Source organism: Neoarius graeffei, chromosome 3, assembly GCF_027579695.1.
Source record: "Neoarius graeffei isolate fNeoGra1 chromosome 3, fNeoGra1.pri, whole genome shotgun sequence".
Lineage (NCBI taxonomy): Eukaryota > Metazoa > Chordata > Actinopteri > Siluriformes > Ariidae > Neoarius > Neoarius graeffei.
The window spans coordinates 58,783,212-58,800,916 of record NC_083571.1 but is presented as its reverse complement, the minus strand read 5'-3'; the positions used below and the strand labels follow the sequence as shown (position 1 = coordinate 58,800,916).

Below are 17,705 nucleotides of genomic sequence, written 5' to 3'. Positions count from 1 at the left end.
CGGAGCACCCGGAGGAAACCCACGCGGACACGGGGAGAACATGCAAACTCCGCACAGAAAGGCCCTCGCCGGCCACGGGGCTCGAACCCGGACCTTCTTGCTGTGAGGCGACAGCGCTAACCACTACACCACCGTGCCGCGGCAGTGCCCCAGTAAAGCTTAATTCCTAGTGACGCCCCTGGCAAGGAGACCTTTAAATATCATCCAAACGTGTTTTGTTTGTGAGCCTTTTGGCCTTCCATAGTGAAGAGACAGCGCGCACGCGGAGAGTTCCTGTCTTTATAAGCGCCCGACCATCTGCTAAAAGGCTCGTGTTGGTTCCTGTAGCTGAACTGGAACCTTTTTAACCCAAACACACAAACAGTGCGGCGTTACATGTGGAAATGTTCCGACTGCAGAGCTGATACCGGGTTGGTTTAGACAAACAGGAATCCGGAAAGGAGATCCCTTTGAAGTGCAACCGGATCCGAGGCTGGTGATTTATTAATTATTCACATTGGGCTGTCAGGTCTCTGTGGCAGAGGAGTGTTTGGTGTTTCTTTGGCTATGGAGGAGGACAGCACTGTTCCGGATTTCAGGGACATCGAGGTGAAACTGGGCCGGAAAGTACCGGAGAGCTTGGCCCGGTCCATTACGCACAGAGCAAAACCAGTGGAGTCCAGTAGAGTTCAGGGTCAATGCCCCAGCTCTGAGCTTCAACAGCTGGAGAGCAAGATGCTGTTCCTCAAACAGGAAATGGTGAGCTTCTATCTATCTATCTATCTATCTATCTATCTATCTATCTATCTATCTATCTATCTATCTGCTTCATGCTTTCATGTTTTGGATGAGCACCAGGATTGCTCTAGGTATGTCACTGGAATGGTACCATTAAGGGCCCATTTCCTTTGTAGTGCACTTCCTGTAGTGTACGACTAATTTTCCAAATACTAACTCCGATAGTGGTCTAATATGGGTTCGATTTGGATATTATATTCTCAGGTTGGGGTACGATAGGGTTAAGGGCCTTGCTCAGGGGCCCAACAGTGGCAGTTTGGCAGTACTCCTCATGCTCGAACCCTGACTCTCTGATCAGCCCCCTAAATTAAAATCTCCTTATGCACCTTAAACCAAAGTATGCTACATATAAAGGATACTACGAATGAAAAAGACACCTTTTGAATATCTACCCTCAAGATCCGGTTTCATACGGTACCTTTTTCCAGGCCTGAACTTCGCACCTGAACCAGGTAACTGAATGTACTCGTTTTACCCCAGTCTCAGAAATTCTCAGTACCAGAACTGCATTTGAGGCGGCACGGTGGTGTAGTGGTTAGCGCTGTCGCCTCACAGCAAGAAGGTTCTGGGTTCAAGCCCCGTGGCCGGCGAGGGCCTTTCTGTGCGGAGTTTGCATGTTCTCCCCGTGTCCGCGTGGGTTTCCTCCGGGTGCTCCGGTTTCCCCCACAGTCCAAAGACATGCAGTTAGGTTAACTGGTGACTCTAAATTGAGCGTAGGTGTGAATGTGAGTGTGAATGGTTGTCTGTGTCTATGTATCAGCCCTGTGATGACCTGGCGACTTGTCCAGGGTGTACCCCGCCTTTCGCCCGTAGTCAGCTGGGATAGGCTCCAGCTTGCCTGCGACCCTGTAGAACAGGATAAAGCGGCTAGAGATAATGAGATGAGAACTGCATTTGACTGAAACAAGCCTTCTTTATTATCATATCCTGGCTCAATCAATAAAGATAGAATGCACTCAAGTTCCTTTTTATGGTTCAGGTCAGTAAAGACTATATATATATATAAGAGCATCATGATGCCCGGTTAAATGAACTCACATACTTGAGTTCATGTCTTAATGACAGGATCTGGATTGCCTCGGTGTATATGTAGCTTATATGAGCTGGGATTTTTGTCCATCGTGATCTGTGCAGATGTGAGTGCAAGGTTTGTAGAACGTTGACCCGTGATAACTACCATGATGCATGCTGTGCATGTAGTCATCAGGAAGCCGGCGGCGATTAGGACTGCAGACTGCTTCCATGGAAATAAATGTCATGACTGAACCACTCCCTAAGCAAACCAGTGCAGCTAACATATGGTTTTAAAGCTAAAGACTTGCCAATGTGTGTGTATGCACGCATACACACTGGGTTTTCAGACAACACTGCGTTTCTCCAACGTCTTTTCATCAGCAGAAAATCAGATTCAGAAAAGGCTCTTCGCACCTCATTCGAGTGCTTTTCACACGTCAGGGTTCATGCGTCTTCCCATTCAGACAGTGTGAATCCCTGTGTTGTTTCAGTCCTTCGTGTTTTAACAAGACTACATCTACAGAAATTGTACCACTGCGTCACCTTGCACTGGGTGCAGTAAAATGTACGGAGCTTAAATCAGCTTCCTGTCTCATAAAGGTTAAAGGTCAAAGAGGACTCACTGACTCCAGATCTATCCTCTGGGGGTTTCGTCAATCCGTGATGCAAAAATGTCAATTTTAAGGTGGTGTTTTTGTTTGTTTAATTCTGTTCTCATCTGCAGAATTGTGATGAATTTATATTGTGATTTTTGAATGCTTTATGCAATGCTGTATCTGGTTGGGGAACTTATTGTTACCTTGGCAACCATGATGGTTCTGTAAAAATTGTAAGAAAAATTACTTTACACACACAAATTTCATTCAACACATTTATTTGATGATGATCAACTGACAAATCATCATACATTTATTATCTGCCCCACAAGGTAAGTCAAATTCCCAGTGTTCTTCCCCGTGTTGTGTTTCGGTTGCCTGGAAACCTAATTGGCTAAATTAAAAAGCGGTCGCTAACTGAATATAACATAAATAGCAAGTTAATTATATAGTTAGATAAATTAACAAAATAGGTCATATGTTTGTGTAATATCATGTTTGCATCCTCGCCCAAAAAAAAAAAAAGGTGAAAGCTTTGGCGGAGACGTTTTTTTTTTTTTTGTCTTGGTATTCCCCCCCCCGATCTGTTTATGGCTGGCGTGACTCCACACCCTTCCATTCTATAGAAATGAAGCCAAAATTCTTCTACCATGTTGTCAAAGCCAGGTACATCTACTCATTTGGTAGGCCCCGCCCCCTCCTCTCAATACCAAGGTCCAGCACGTCACCAGAGTTGTCAGTCACTTCAGTTGTAAGTGTATCCATGCCTTCTTATAATTGGTAGAATAATGTGTCAAATTCAGGCGGCACGGTGGTGTAGTGGTTAGCGCTGTCGCCTCACAGCAAGAAGGTCCAGGTTCGAGCCCCGTGGCCGGCGAGGGCCTTTCTTTGCGGGGTTTGCATGTTCTCCCCGTGGGGGTGCTCCGGTTTCCCCCACAGTCCAAAGACATGCAGGTTAGGTTAACTGGTGACTCTAAATTGACCGTAGGTGTGAATGTGAATGGTTGTCTGTGTCAGCCCTGTGATGACCTGGCGACTTGTCCAGGGTGTAGCCCGCCTTTCGCCCGTAGTCAGCTGGGATAGGCTCCAGCTTGCCTGCGACCCTGTAGGACAGGATAAAGCAGCTAGAGATGATGTGTCAAATTCTTTTCAGGAGCAAAATTTTGAAAAATGAATGAATAAAAATGCTGATATCAGCATAAGGAAAACTGTTTGATTTAGACACTAGATGGAAAGACACATTTATATGAGAGAAGTGACATGAAAAATAGTCTGCTTTTGTCATTGAAACACATGCGGATGGGCGGAGCTACACATCATACTGCAGACAGCCAGCAGGGGCGCTAGACCTGTGATGGCTTCACTTTTTAGAGTCGTTATGCTGTCTCTGCATTTTGCTAGCAAGAGTTATATGCCAGCATTGCACTGCACTTTTAGTTGGTTTAGCCAGATGTGCATGTTTATGATCCAGAAAAACATCAGCTATCATCCATTCATTATCCATAACTGCTTATCCTGTGCAGGGTCGCAGGCGAGCTGGAGCCTATCCCAGCTGACTATGGGCGAAAGGCGGGGTACACCCTGGACAAGTCGCCAGGTCATCACAGGGCTGACACAGAGACAAACAACCATTCACATTCACACCTACGGTCAATTTAGAGTCACCAGTTAACCTAACCTGCATGTCTTTGGACTGTGGGGGAAACCGGAGCACCCGGAGGAAACCCACGCGGACACGGGGAGAACATGCAAACTCCACACAGAAACACCCTCGTCAGCCGCTGGGCTCAAACCCAGAACCTTCTTGCTGTGAGGCGACAGCGCTAACCACTACACCACCGTGCCGCCCACATCAGCTGTCATTTTAAGTGAATTAATACTCTGAAGTAAATCTAGTTCTACACATTGGCCGATGTGCATAGTGCAGCAGGTTGTTGGGTTTGGAAATGTGCTAAAGTTACAGTAATGAAGTGTGTGACACAGAGGTGTCACTATGTTCATACAGTAGGTACGTGCATATTAAGTGAAAAATATTTGTTTTGGAAAACTTTCCAAAGAAATATAAACAAATTCTAAAAGGGACTACGAATGTTTTAATATGGTACTCGATGGAAAATATTAGTCTTGCTTTTGAAGGACTGTACAGTTTGTACAGAGGAGCAGGAGGGTGTGAAAGACTAAAGATGTCTTTTCAGCCACCAAAAAAAAAAATCCTTCTTTTCAAAGGCTTCTCATGTTAACATCTTTTATTGTCACTTTGTTTTTATTATGTCTGCTGTCTTTGGCCTTGGAGTGGGTCCAGGACAGTGCAGAATCTCAGTATCAGACTTTACCCTAGTCATGGGTTGAGCAAAAGTGTGTGTCCCCTCAGCAGCTGGCCAGGGGCTTGTCTAGTTGTCCTGCTCATAAGTGTGAGTCATAACAGAGAGGGTCAGGGGGCCAGGTCTCAGATCAGATGTTAAAAACCAGCAGTAGCACAAGCAGCTGGTTCTCCACACACACACACACACACACACTTTTTTTTTTTTTTTTTTGAATGCACGTGTCCAGGAATGAGCTCATCACACACACACAGCCAAAATAAATCCTCTGTGAAATGTCATGTCTCTTTAGCTCTTTATATGGCAATATAAGTGTTTTGTGTGTTCAAACTTCATGTCTCTTACTTTATTATTCAACGTTCACCAAATTTTAGTGAACATGTGGCTGTGGAGCTCAAGCTACAGTTGGTTTCCACACACCACAGCTTAATCTTTAATCCAATCAGGGCTTTGTCGGTTGACCCCAAAGCGGGTCGTGGCTCTGGAGTTCCAGCTGCTGCTGTCCTTCTGCTCCTATAGCACTGAATTTTTTTTTTTTTTTAAATGCATTTTAAAGAGTTCAGCAATAAAAATTTCCACAATGTTAACCTTATTCCGAAGGTATTTGATTTGCAAAGATATTTGGTGTCCTGCATTTCCTTTAGATATTGACTCCTGTTACTTTTTCGCTACATTAGTGTTATTGCTTCAGCACAGATCTAAAGAAGCAAACTTGTGACACCAGGCGTACGACATTAAGAGCGAGGGGAACATTTCGGAGGTATCAAATAGACCTGAATCGTTTATTTCAACAAGGCAGCGAACGTAACTTGATTAACTTGCCTTGTGTTCACGCTAGCATGTGACCAGTCACGCGTGTCACTTGTTTGTCTCTCTTGGTGGTATGGAGTGCTGGTGCTTATGGGCGTGTACCATTTATCCAGCGTTTTTTAGCGCTGATGAGGAGTAGTGGCCGAAATGTAGTCGACGTGAATTTTAATAAAATGGGAAAGGTCTGAAAGTGGGTTGTTTTGAAGTACGTTTCGTGCCAGGCTTCATATTTGCGGTACAATGCTAATAGCAGTACAAGCTAACTGTACTACCTGAATCCACTCACCACCACGTATCTATATACAATACATTTATTTCTAACTTGTAAAACAAAGTAAATAACGCACAAAGTGTGAAAATCGGTTTGTATAGATTTACATGTTGCATGCCAGGCTTTATATTAGCAGATTAGCAGCGCAAGCTAATCCACAAACGCTTTCCAGGGACACCAATGACCTCGACTAGTTCCTACTTTGTAATGTCTTGATGCACATTTATGCATATCTGACGGGATAATATGAAAATGGGAGGGTTAAATCAAGTAGAAACCTACCTAACTGCAGGTAGGTACTAAAATTGAGATGCCGAAATGAAAATCTTATACCCCCCACACACAAATTGGTCTGAGGAATTATTTGAGCCACTCATTTCAATTTGCCATTTTTACCATATCGTATCTAATTTGCATCAAGTCCAGAGAAACTCACCTTGTATAACATTTCTAGATGGCCAGTTATTGAAAATCTACTAAACGTTTAGTCTCAAACATTACGGCTCAGAGACTCAACAAACAAAATGGTCCTCGATCTTGACTTTTATATGTGCATCCTTGACAAAACTTAATGACAGCAAAGTCTTGATCTGTGTAACACAGCTTGTTGTGTCTCATGCACTTTCGTTGAAGATAATCATGACCGGTTCAGAAATACTATTTTTAAAGTAACGCATGAACACTTGACTAACCTCACCGTAAGATGTCTCAGGAAGATCTCCGTTGGCTGATGAACATCCGTCATACTATGATATACACTACCGTTCAAAAGTTTGGGGTCACTTTGAAATGTCCTTATTTTTGAAAGAAAAGCACTGTTCTTTTCAATGAAGATCACTTTAAACTAATCAGAAATCCACTCTATACATTGCTAATGTGGTAAATGACTATTCTAGCTGCAAATGTCTGGTTTTTGGTGCAATATCTCCATAGGTGTATAGAGGCCCATTTCCAGCAACTCTCACTCCAGTGTTCTAATGGTACAATGTGTTTGCTCATTGCCTCAGAAGGCTAATGGATGATTAGAAAACCCTTGTACAATCATGTTAGCACAGCTGAAAACAGTTGAGCTCTTTAGAGAAGCTATAAAACTGACCTTCCTTTGAGCAGATTGAGTTTCTGGAGCGTCACATTTGTGGGGTCGATTAAATGCTCAAAATGGCCAGAAAAATGTCTTGACTATATTTTCTATTCATTTTACAACTTATGGTGGTAAATAAAAGTGTGACTTTTTTTTCATAGAAAACACAAAATTGTCTGGGTGACCCCAAACTTTTGAATGGTAGTGTATTTAGTCAAATTATCATGGTGACTAAGTCAAACCACATCGCCCTGCCCGAGACGTATCATCCGAGGACACGCACAGCCTTGATTTATTTTCCAATCTTCAAGCATGTGCTAATGTCATTGGTCATGGTGTGTCATGAACCAATAGCAGGTCACGATATTGTTACACATGTGCTAATAATTTCAGCATGTGTTGCGGACACTCAAAGCTTCCTTCACCTGTTGAAAAGAACATTAGAAGTGTTCTTTCACTTGCTACTGGGAATTTGGTGAATTTTTTTTTTTTTTTTGGGGGGGGGGTTCCTTCCCAACAGGATTTATTGGTTTGAATGGTTTCCAGTGTGACTGTAGTATCTTTCTATCACCAGGAATGATCTTTAATGATCCATGCTTACCTCTTTTCTTGAGGAAAGCCTAAACATCTGCAAATATCACAGTAATCGCTGAGCTATGTTGAATCACCAACGTGTTAGTCCGAGAGTCATGATCTGAGACCAATGAAATTTCCACCAATCAGTTCAAACCTTAGAAGATGGTTTGCTGTGTTGTGTTATCCCAACCAATGTTACAAATCCACTCCACTGCAAACCCACAAGAAAACCAGTGACGTCCATGAGGGTTTATTTTTTCTTCTTTTTTTGCAGCAGGGTGCTCATTTGAAGGACCATACGCTAAGGTTTCTTTTGTCCTTTGTGAAAGACGAAAGGGGCAAATGCCGGTCAGCACATAAAACATCTCAGGACACGCTAAAGACAAACCCATAAACACCAAGACCCTTTGAAATGGTGGTTATTACCATACAGTGGTAATGGCATATAATTTGTCTACAGCTTCTTAGTTGACCTACAGCCGAAGGACTAGTTCTCATCTCGGTATTATCTCTCCCGTTGATCTCCATGTGCACAAAATTCCACAGTGGCTATGTGGCAAGTTGGTGATCTCATAAAGCCAGGATGTAGTCACATTGCAAACACTAGCCGTATTATTGAGCCATGGCAGCCGACTCGTGAGAGAGCCTCTGTGTTTAACCCCAGCTGGCAGAGCGACTATTATCATAGCATTAGGACATTAATTTTCATCTTTAACTCCCTTGATACAGAACCATGGACGTCGTGTTTGTCACATTGCAAATGTCGTTCCTGTGAAGCTTTTGTGCCACTGGCTGTTTTGCTTGGATTCAGATATGCTGTAGTTTGCATCCCATTTGGATCCTTATGTCACAAGTGAGCGCACCCTGCAGCTGGAGAGCTGAAACCTTTTGCTTTGTGTTTAACTCGTGTGTCAATACAGCAGTGATGAAGTGCTGCATTTTTGCTTTTAAAAGCATAGTATAGCTCAAGGGCAGAGCCTTTTCAGTAAATGGGGCTGAAACTCAGTCAGATGACACGACTGCCCATTTTATTTTTTCAGGGTCGGCTAAATTCCTAGAACTTAAAGTAACTTCTAGTTATGGTTCGTATCACTTTCTACAGTTCTCATGTTATGACTAATCATTGGGGGTTGCTGATAATGCTGTTGAATAATGCTGTATTAGTTAGTACTGTCTTGTTAATGTTTATATGGTGAAGGAAAAGCCAAAGTGACCATGGAAACAAAACCGTCAAGGACTTCAGTATTTACCTCAGACGTGTTGGAAAATTACTAAGAAAAGGCCGAAATTTTGACTAAAATTATACTTACACGAAGCAGCAACTTAGCCGCTTACCAAACATCCATTAATTGACATACTGAGGAACAAAATTGTGCTACAATTTATTAGCAACAATATATTTTGTAAGCCAAAAGCTACTGATCGATTACAAATACCGCAAGAGCCGGTGATTTCATATAAAGCGCTACGTTAGCATATTACTATTACAGTATTTATATGGAAGTAAAGGTGTTTTCCATCAGCAGAGAAATGTAGAACTTTTGATACCGGTGCATATATATATATATATATATATATATATATGAGGACCCGAGCTTGAGGATGACATGGATACCACCACCCCCCCCCCGCCAGGGGTGAGAAGGAGATTTTTTTTTTTTTTATAATATATATACACACACACACAGTGGGGCAAAAAAGTATTTAGTCAGTCACCAATTGTGCAAGTTCTCCCACTTTAAAAAGATGAGAGAGGCCTGTAATTTATCATAGGTACACTTCAACTATGAGAGACAAAATGAGAAAAATCACATTGTCTGATTTTTAAAGAATTTATTTGCAAATTATGGTGGAAAATAAGTATTTGGTCAATAACAAAAGTTTCTCAATACTTTGTAATATACCCTTTGTTGGCAATGACAGAGGTCAAACGTTTTCTGTAAGTCTTCACAAGGTTTTCACACACTGTTGCTGGTATTTTGGCCCATTCCTCCATGCAGATCTCCTCTAGAGCAGTGATGTTTTGGGGCTGTCGCTGGGCAACACGGACTTTCAACTCCCTCCAAAGATTTTCTATGGGGTTGAGATCTGGAGACTGGCTAGGCCACTCCAGGACCTTGAAATGCTTCTTACGAAGCCACTCCTTCGTTGCCCGGGCGGTGTGTTTGGGATCATTGTCATGCTGAAAGACCCAACCACGTTTCATCTTCAATGCCCTTGCTGATGGAAGGAGGTTTTCACTCAAAATCTCACGATACATGGCCCCATTCATTCTTTCCTTTACACGGATCAGTCGTCCTGGTCCCTTTGCAGAAAAACAGCCCCAAAGCATGATGTTTCCACCCCCATGCTTCACAGTAGGTATGGTGTTCTTTGGATGCAACTCAGCATTCTTTCTCCTCCAAACACAAGTTGAGTTTTTACCAAAAAGTTCTATTTTGGTTTCATCTGACCATATGACATTCTCCCAATCCTCTTCTGGATCATCCAAATGCTCTCTAGCAAACTTCAGACGGGCCTGGACATGTACTGGCTTAAGCGGGGGGACACGTCTGGCACTGCAGGATTTGAGTCCCTGGCGGCGTAGTGTGTTACTGACGGTAGCCTTTGTTACTTTGGTCCCAGCTCTCTGCAGGTCATTCACTAGGTCCCCCCGTGTGGTTCTGGGATTTTTGCTCACCGTTCTTGTGATCATTTTGACCCCACAGGGTGAGATTTTGCATGGAGCCCCAGATCAAGGGAGATTATCAGTGGTCTTGTATGTCTTCCATTTTCTAATAATTGCTCCTTGATTTCACACCAAGCTGCTTACCTATTGCAGATTCAGTCTTCCCAGCCTGGTGCAGGTCTACAATTTTGTTTCTGGTGTGCTCTGACAGCTCTTTGGTCTTGGCCATAGTGGAGTTTGGAGTGTGACTGTTTGAGGTTGTGGACAGGTGTCTTTTATACTGATAACGAGTTCAAACAGGTGCCATTAATACAGGTAACGAGTGGAGGACAGAGGAGCCTCTTAAAGAAGTTGTTACAGGTCTGTGAGAGCCAGAAATCTTGTTTGTTTGTAGGTGACCAAATACTTATCTTACCGAGGAATTTATCAATTAATTCATTAAAAATCCTACAATGTGATTTCCTGGATGCTTTCCCCCCATTCTGTCTCTCATAGTTGAAGTGTACCTATGATGAAAATTACAGGCCTCTCTCATCTTTTTAAGTGGGAGAACTTGCACAATTGGTGGCTGACTAAATACTTTCTTGCCCCACTGTACACGGAGTGCAGAATTATTAGGCAAGTGAGTATTTTGACCACAACATCCTTTTAATGCATGTTGTCCCACTCCAAACTGTTTAGGCTTGAAAGCCTACTACCAATTAAGTATATCAGGTGCTGTGCATCTGTGTAATGAGAGGGGGTGTGGTCTAATGACATCAACACCCTATATCAGGTGTGCATAATTATTAGGCAACCTCTTTTCCTCTGGCAAAATGGGTCAGAAGAGAGATCTGACAGACTTTGAAAAGTATAAAATTGTGAGATGTCTTGCAGACAGATGCAGCACTCTTGAAATTGCGAAGATGTTGAAACGTGATCACCGAACAATCAAGCGTTTCATTGCAAATAGTCAACAGGGTCGAAAGAAGCGTGTGGGGGGAAAAAAAGGCGCAAAATAACTGCACATGATCTGCGGAAAATCAAGCGTGAAGCTAACAAGCAGCCATTAGCATCCAGTTCTGCCATATTCCAGAGTTGCAACATTCCTGGAGTGTCAAAGAGTACAAGGTGTGCAATACTGAGGGACATGGCCAAGGTAAGGAAGGCTGAAAAACGACCACCACTGAGTAAGGCACACAAGATAAAACATCAAGACTGGGCCAAGAAATATTTTAAGACTGATTTTTCTAAGGTGCTGTGGTCTGATGAGATGAGAGTGACTCTTGATGGGCCAGATGGATGGGCCTGTGGCTGGATCAGTAATGGGCACAGAGCTCCACTCCGACTCGGACGCCAGCAAGGTGGAGGTGGAGTACTGCTATGGGCTGGTATCATCAAAGACGAGCTTGTTGGACCTTTTCGAGTTGAGGATGGACTCAAACTCAACTCCCAGACCTACTGCCAGTTCCTGGAAGAAACCTTCTTCAAGCAGTGGTATAGGAAAAAGTCAGCATCTTTCAAGAAGAACATGATTTTCATGCAGGATAACGCTCCATCTCATGCGTCCAAATACTCCACTGCGTGACTAGCCAGTAAAGGTCTGAAAGGTGAAAAAAATAATGACATGGCCCCCTTGTTCACCTGACCTAAACCCCATAGAGAACCTGTGGTCCATTATAAAACGTGAGGTCTACAAAGAGGGAAAACAGTACACCTCTCTGAACAGCGTCTGGGAGGCCGTGGTTGCTGCTGCACACAATGTTGGTCGTGAACAGATAAAGAAATTGACAGAATCTATGGATGGAAGGCTTTTGAGTGTCCTCATGAAGAAGGGTGGCTATATTGGTCACTGATTTTGTTTTTGTTTTGTGTTTGAATGTCAGATATGTTTATTTGCAAATCTGGAGTTGTCATATCAGTGTACCTGGTGAAAATAAATAAGTGAAATGGCTACACATTTGGTTTTTATTAAGTTGCCTAATAATTCTGCACAGTGAAAGTTACCTGAACACATACATATTCTCCTAAAATGGCCAAAACTAAAAACACCCCACTCTAACTTCCATACATATTCAGCTTTGATATTTATGAGTCTTTTTGGTTGATTGAGAACATAGTTGTTGTTCAATAATAAAACTAATCCTCAAAAATACAACTTGCCTAATAATTCTGCACTCCATGTATATAATTTTTTTTTTTCTTTTTAGATGATAGTGACTACAGTTCATAAATTTAAGTCTTTTAGTCACTCACTACGTTTACATGCACATAGAGAGAATTGAATTTCTGCCGTTGCTTGACTGAAATCGAAGTTCAAAATGCCATGTATACACCTTAATTCGGCTGAAATTGAACCGAACTTGATTTCTCGGAATCGAGCTACACGACCTAGTTTATGCAATTTCTGCCGAGCTACCTTGTGCATGTATACCCTATCGAGCTAGTTGTCGAGCTACTTCCAGAAGTGACGAGTGACGAGACCACAAGCGGGAAACACAACAGCCTCGGTCGGCATGACAACGAATCATGACAATGGCATGAATCTTTTCTTTTTGTGGCATTGTTTGCACTGTTAAAATTTAGCTCACTTACTGTATCACCAAATACATCTGTACAGCTGTTGCATAGCTGTGAATTGTGTACATAAGTCATTGTATTTGTGTGTGTGTGTGTGTGTGTATGTATGTGTGTGTGTGTGTGTGTGTGTGTATATATATATATATATATATATATATATATATATATATATATATATATATATGTATATGTGTGTGTATGTATGTATATGTGTCCAACATCTGAAGAATGTCAATAAAAACAAAACAATTGAACTTTTTGTGTGTTTATTAAGACATAAGTTAAATTGTAAGCAAAAAAAAATATATTTTTTTTGTAAGCAAAAAATGGACTTTAGAAAAATATTATTGTGCAAAATAAGTTGTCTTACAAAAGTGGTCTGCGCCGGACAGTTCGTAGCCAGTCTGTTCGAGCAAGCCTAACAGCTTGAACACGGAACTGCTAGTGTTGCCAGATTGGGGGTTTTAAGTGCATTTTAGCGGATTTGAACATGTTTTGGGCTGCAAAACGTCAGCAGTATCTGGCAACACTATAGCTCTTCTTCATGACGACAACCGGAAGTGTACCAACACGATGGGGCGTGTAGCGCCACGTGTGGCTCGGGTGCACAATGCACCTTGCACAATAGCCCGATTTCACTTGTGCATGTAGGATTGGATTTCTCTGGCACCCCTGCTGGGACCCTTTGCTCGATTACTGACAGCAGCTCGATTTGGACGTGCATGTAAACGTAGTCACTAAAACTCTTCAGTTAGCTAGTTAGCAAATAGATGGGACTGTGGAATTTGGTCCCATCTAAAATTTTAGTCTGCACATTCCTGCAAGATATTCATGAGTGTACTGCCTTTTACCTACTCTAATAGGGCAAGTACAAATCACCTCTGGTAATGTGCACTGATCAGCTGTAACATGACCACTAACCGGCGACGTGAACAACATTTTGATTATCTCATTATAATGGCACCTGTCGAGGGGTGGGATATATTAGGCAGCAAGAGAAGTCAGTTCTTGAAGTTGATGTGTTGGAAGCAGGAAAAATGGGCAAGTGTGAGGATCTGAGTGACTTTGACAAGGGCCAAATTGTGATGCCTAGATGACTGGGTCCTAGATGAATGTCTCCAAAATGGCACATCCTGTAGGGTGTTCCCAGTATGCAGTGGTGTGGACCAAGGAAGGACAACCAGTGAACCAGCAACAGGGTCATGGGTGGCCAAGGCTCATTGATTCACATGGGGCACTAACAGCATTAACTTCAGCAGTTTGTGGGGCCATCACAATTTGGCCCTTGTCAGTCACTCAGATCCTTACACTTGCCCATTTATCCTGCTTCCAACACCTCAACTTCAAGAACTGACTGTTCTCTTGCTGCCTAGTATACCCCACCCCTTAACAGGTGCCACTGTAATGAGATAATCAAATATTTATTTGCTTGTCAGTGGTCATAATGTTATGGCTGATGGTCGTATAGCCCATCTGAATAGGCGTGTTGGTTTAAGTCCATTTAATATTGTGCTTTTTCTTCAGTATGACGCATCAGAAAGTGCTCTTGTCTTCCATCAAACCAAAAATGAAACCAAGTAGTAGCTGAGATTAAAACACTCAACCATAAAATATAGATGATCTATAAAAGGACATGTCAGAGCAGCAGAACTTCTGAGTTAATTATGGGTTTTTTTTGTTTGTTTGTTTGGGGGGGGTTTGGCCACAACAATGTCAAAAATCCAAATGAAACTGCTTTTCACACTTACTTTTACCTTGTGTTGTTGCTTTCCTAATTTCCGAGTTAGTGCTGTTGCTATGTCTACATAACCGAATGTACCTAGTAGTATCTCAAGGCCCATTTGTTACAAAATATTGTATTTGGTCGATAATTAATTAACAATTATTTGCCAACGGCAAAATGAATATCGGTGAATAACTGCGACAAAGTCGGCGTTATTATTCACTAAGCCTGAGGCGGATAATTGTTTTAGTATAAATACACAGGTGTTTTTTTTTTTTTTAAATAAAAGTATTAAAAATTATTTATTTCAAACTTCAAAAGTGGCATGCAAATTTTAATGGTGCGTGCGGACTTGTCACTCATCTATGCCGAGTCACATAATACTTTGTTTTGAAATAGATAAAATGAATCACAATTCCACCTTCCCTTTTGAATAGTTTTAGACCAAACTTCATAGCATCTTTTCATGCTTTTAGGAACCACGTTTTCTTTCATAATTTGTAATTCTTGGTCACTTACAGTGATAAAGCGACTGGCTGCCATTTTGGCAAGTCGCTCGAGGTGATTGGTCAAGAAGTTCAGACCATTTCTCAATCAGTGCACACAATTTTCTATAATCACCTGCGTATTTATACTAAAATTGTAACGTTAATCTTTCAAAACTTTCAGTGTAATCAAATAATCAATTAATAAATGAGACTTTTGATTTAAAAAATAGAATTAGTATATGGTCTCATCGTGGATAAATCAAAGCAATGTGTTGAATTTATAATCAAATTTGAATCATGGTCTAATTGGTGTCATTTACTCACAGGCCCATCTCCGTGCCATCGATGTTAAACTGATGCAGCAGCTCCTTTCCATCAACGAAGGCATCGAGTCTATCCGCTGGGTGATTGAGGAGCGAGGGAGCATGGCCAGCCAGGGGAGCAGTATAAACAGCAGCCTGTATAGCCTCTCGGACAGCCAGGACACGTCTCTTCATGGGAGCTTCAGCAGCCTCCAAGACAGGACGGACGAACTGGACGGAATTTCAGTCGGCAGTTACCTCGACACGCTAGGAGAGGACGTGGAATATTCATCCCCCAATGACCAATCCGATAACTTCAATGACCAATCCTTCATCGAGGATGAGACTTTCAGTAAATCTCCACTTCGACCCAGAGTGGACACGGACGAATACTACTGTTTTGGATAACGCTAACCTACACTGCAAAGGATTATGGGGCATCTTGGGCTGCCGGTCCTGATTCAGTTGGTCATTTTAATGAAAAGTTTTCAGTTCAGAAGTAACGCCTGGGGTTGTGTGGGGGGGTTGGTGTCAGCAGTCCAAGCTTAACGTTAGCTGTTAGCATGTGCTGCTACTGCTGATAAAGAAATGTCACTGTGATTCTGTTCATGGGTCATCACATTTTAATTGGCTGACCTAAAGTTTCTCCGTGAACTAAAGATCCAGATCACTGCTCTACAGCAGCATTTGCTACATGGCTCTTTCTTCTAAAGCACAACATTTCCAGGGAGTAAAGTTGTATGTCATGCAAAAAGTTCTTAATTTCTCAATAATTGGTCCAATTGCATCAGCATTTAGGTCCAGGGATTAATCCTGCTAGCTTTCCTTCAGCAAGTGTTATTGACATGAGCATAGACATTACGTTACTTTAGTTTAAAATGGACCCAAAATGGGCATTTCTGACCCTGAAATCAGAATTTCACTGACCATAAAGTGCAACTAAATAGTTATGCATTAACAAATGCTTGAATATTGAAACTCATTCATATTCACATCACACCTTCTGTAACGCGAGTTCCTGCACAGAATGGTGAAGTTCTCAAGTTACACAGATGTGAATGATGAATAAAATCTTCACACACGCCTTTGGGATTAGCATGTACAGTAGCATGAAAGTGCAGCTAATGTCTCTTATATGGTGTATGTCCATGTTGTTGCAGTTTTTTGGTCAGCGAGGCTTTGAAAAAAATGTGGATTCTGAAGTGCAATTTCTGCTAAATTATCCAGTGGGGGGGGGAACTATTCCTCATAGGTTTAAAGTTCAAGACTGAATTATTGTCCCTACCTGTGTCTGTAAAATACCTAGTCTGTATTTTAATGACTTATTGAACTGTCAGCGCTTTTTTTTTTTTTTTTTTCTCCCCTCTTTTAAATATAAGGACCTTTTGAAACCTTCCTTGTCCAGGGTTGTTTTGTTGTTGTTGTTTGTACTGTATACTCTATGAGAAGCCCACTAAAGACATAACAGAGTCATGTGGTTAATTTTATACCTGGACTTGTGTGTCTGAGTGTGTTGTGTGAGATTTTATACATTTCTGTTGTACTGTAAAATATCCAAATCAGTTGCTCCTAATTTATTACTGTACCATTTTAAAATTGTATTTTGTGGTGAAGATGGTATAATATATTGTTTTTTCATGAACCTTTTTTTTGGATCCCTGTGTGTTTTTTGTTTAAAGCATCTTTATTTTAGGATAAGGGATGTATATGGACATTTTAGTCATTGAAGTACTTTTGATCAGTGCGAATGAGTTTAATGAGCCATGTTGAATCAAAAACTATGATTTTGATACTTGGCTATGTTAGTAGATTTTCAATGTCTGAATTTGAGCATCTGAGCCTCCTCTGTAGATTTAGGTTTTAAGAGTGATTCGTAATGTGGGGGAAAAATACACTCACCAGCCACTTTATTACAGTAGGAACACCCGTCCACCTGCTGCGGTTCTCTAATCAGCCGATCCCTTGACAGCAACACGATGCATCAAATCATGCAGATACAAATCAAGAGCTTCAGTTAATGTTCACTTCAAACATCAGAATGGGGAAAAACTGGGATCTCAAAGTGTGACTTTTGCTGTGGTACTGTGGGTGTTGGTTTGAGCCAGATGGACTGGTTTGAGTATTTCAGAAACTGCTGATCTCCTGGGGTTTTCACACACGACAGTCTGTAGAGTTTACACAGAATGTTGCGGGAAAAAAATAATAATAATCATTGAGTGAGCGACAGTTCTGTGGGTGGAAACAAATGCCTTGTTGATAAGAGAGGTCAGAGGAAAATGGATGGATTGGTTTGAGCTGCCAGGAAGGACATAGTAACTCATAGCAACTCTTTACAAATGTGGTGAGCAGAAAAGCATCTCGGCATGCAACAACAGAAGACCACGTTGGGTTCCACTCCTGCAGCCACGAACAGGAATCTTTGAATCAAGAATAAGTTCCTGTTAAAGTGGCCGGTGAGTGTATCTCACTTTATCCTTTTTGTTTTACCTTCTCCATCTTGAGCTCCACTCCAGTACCAA

General features: G+C 41.8%; 1 protein-coding gene across 1 annotated transcript; it reads left to right on the top strand.

Moving 5' to 3' along the window:
• The first annotated feature begins 248 nt into the window (after window positions 1-248).
• Window positions 249-16,828, top strand: LOC132883423 (leucine rich adaptor protein 1-like). The gene is made up of 2 exons (XM_060917054.1): window positions 249-738; window positions 15,211-16,828. Exons 1-2 carry the CDS (start codon window positions 547-549, stop codon window positions 15,592-15,594), a joined length of 576 nt encoding a protein of 191 aa, XP_060773037.1. The 5' UTR covers window positions 249-546; the 3' UTR covers window positions 15,595-16,828.
• Window positions 16,829-17,705: the final 877 nt, after the last annotated feature.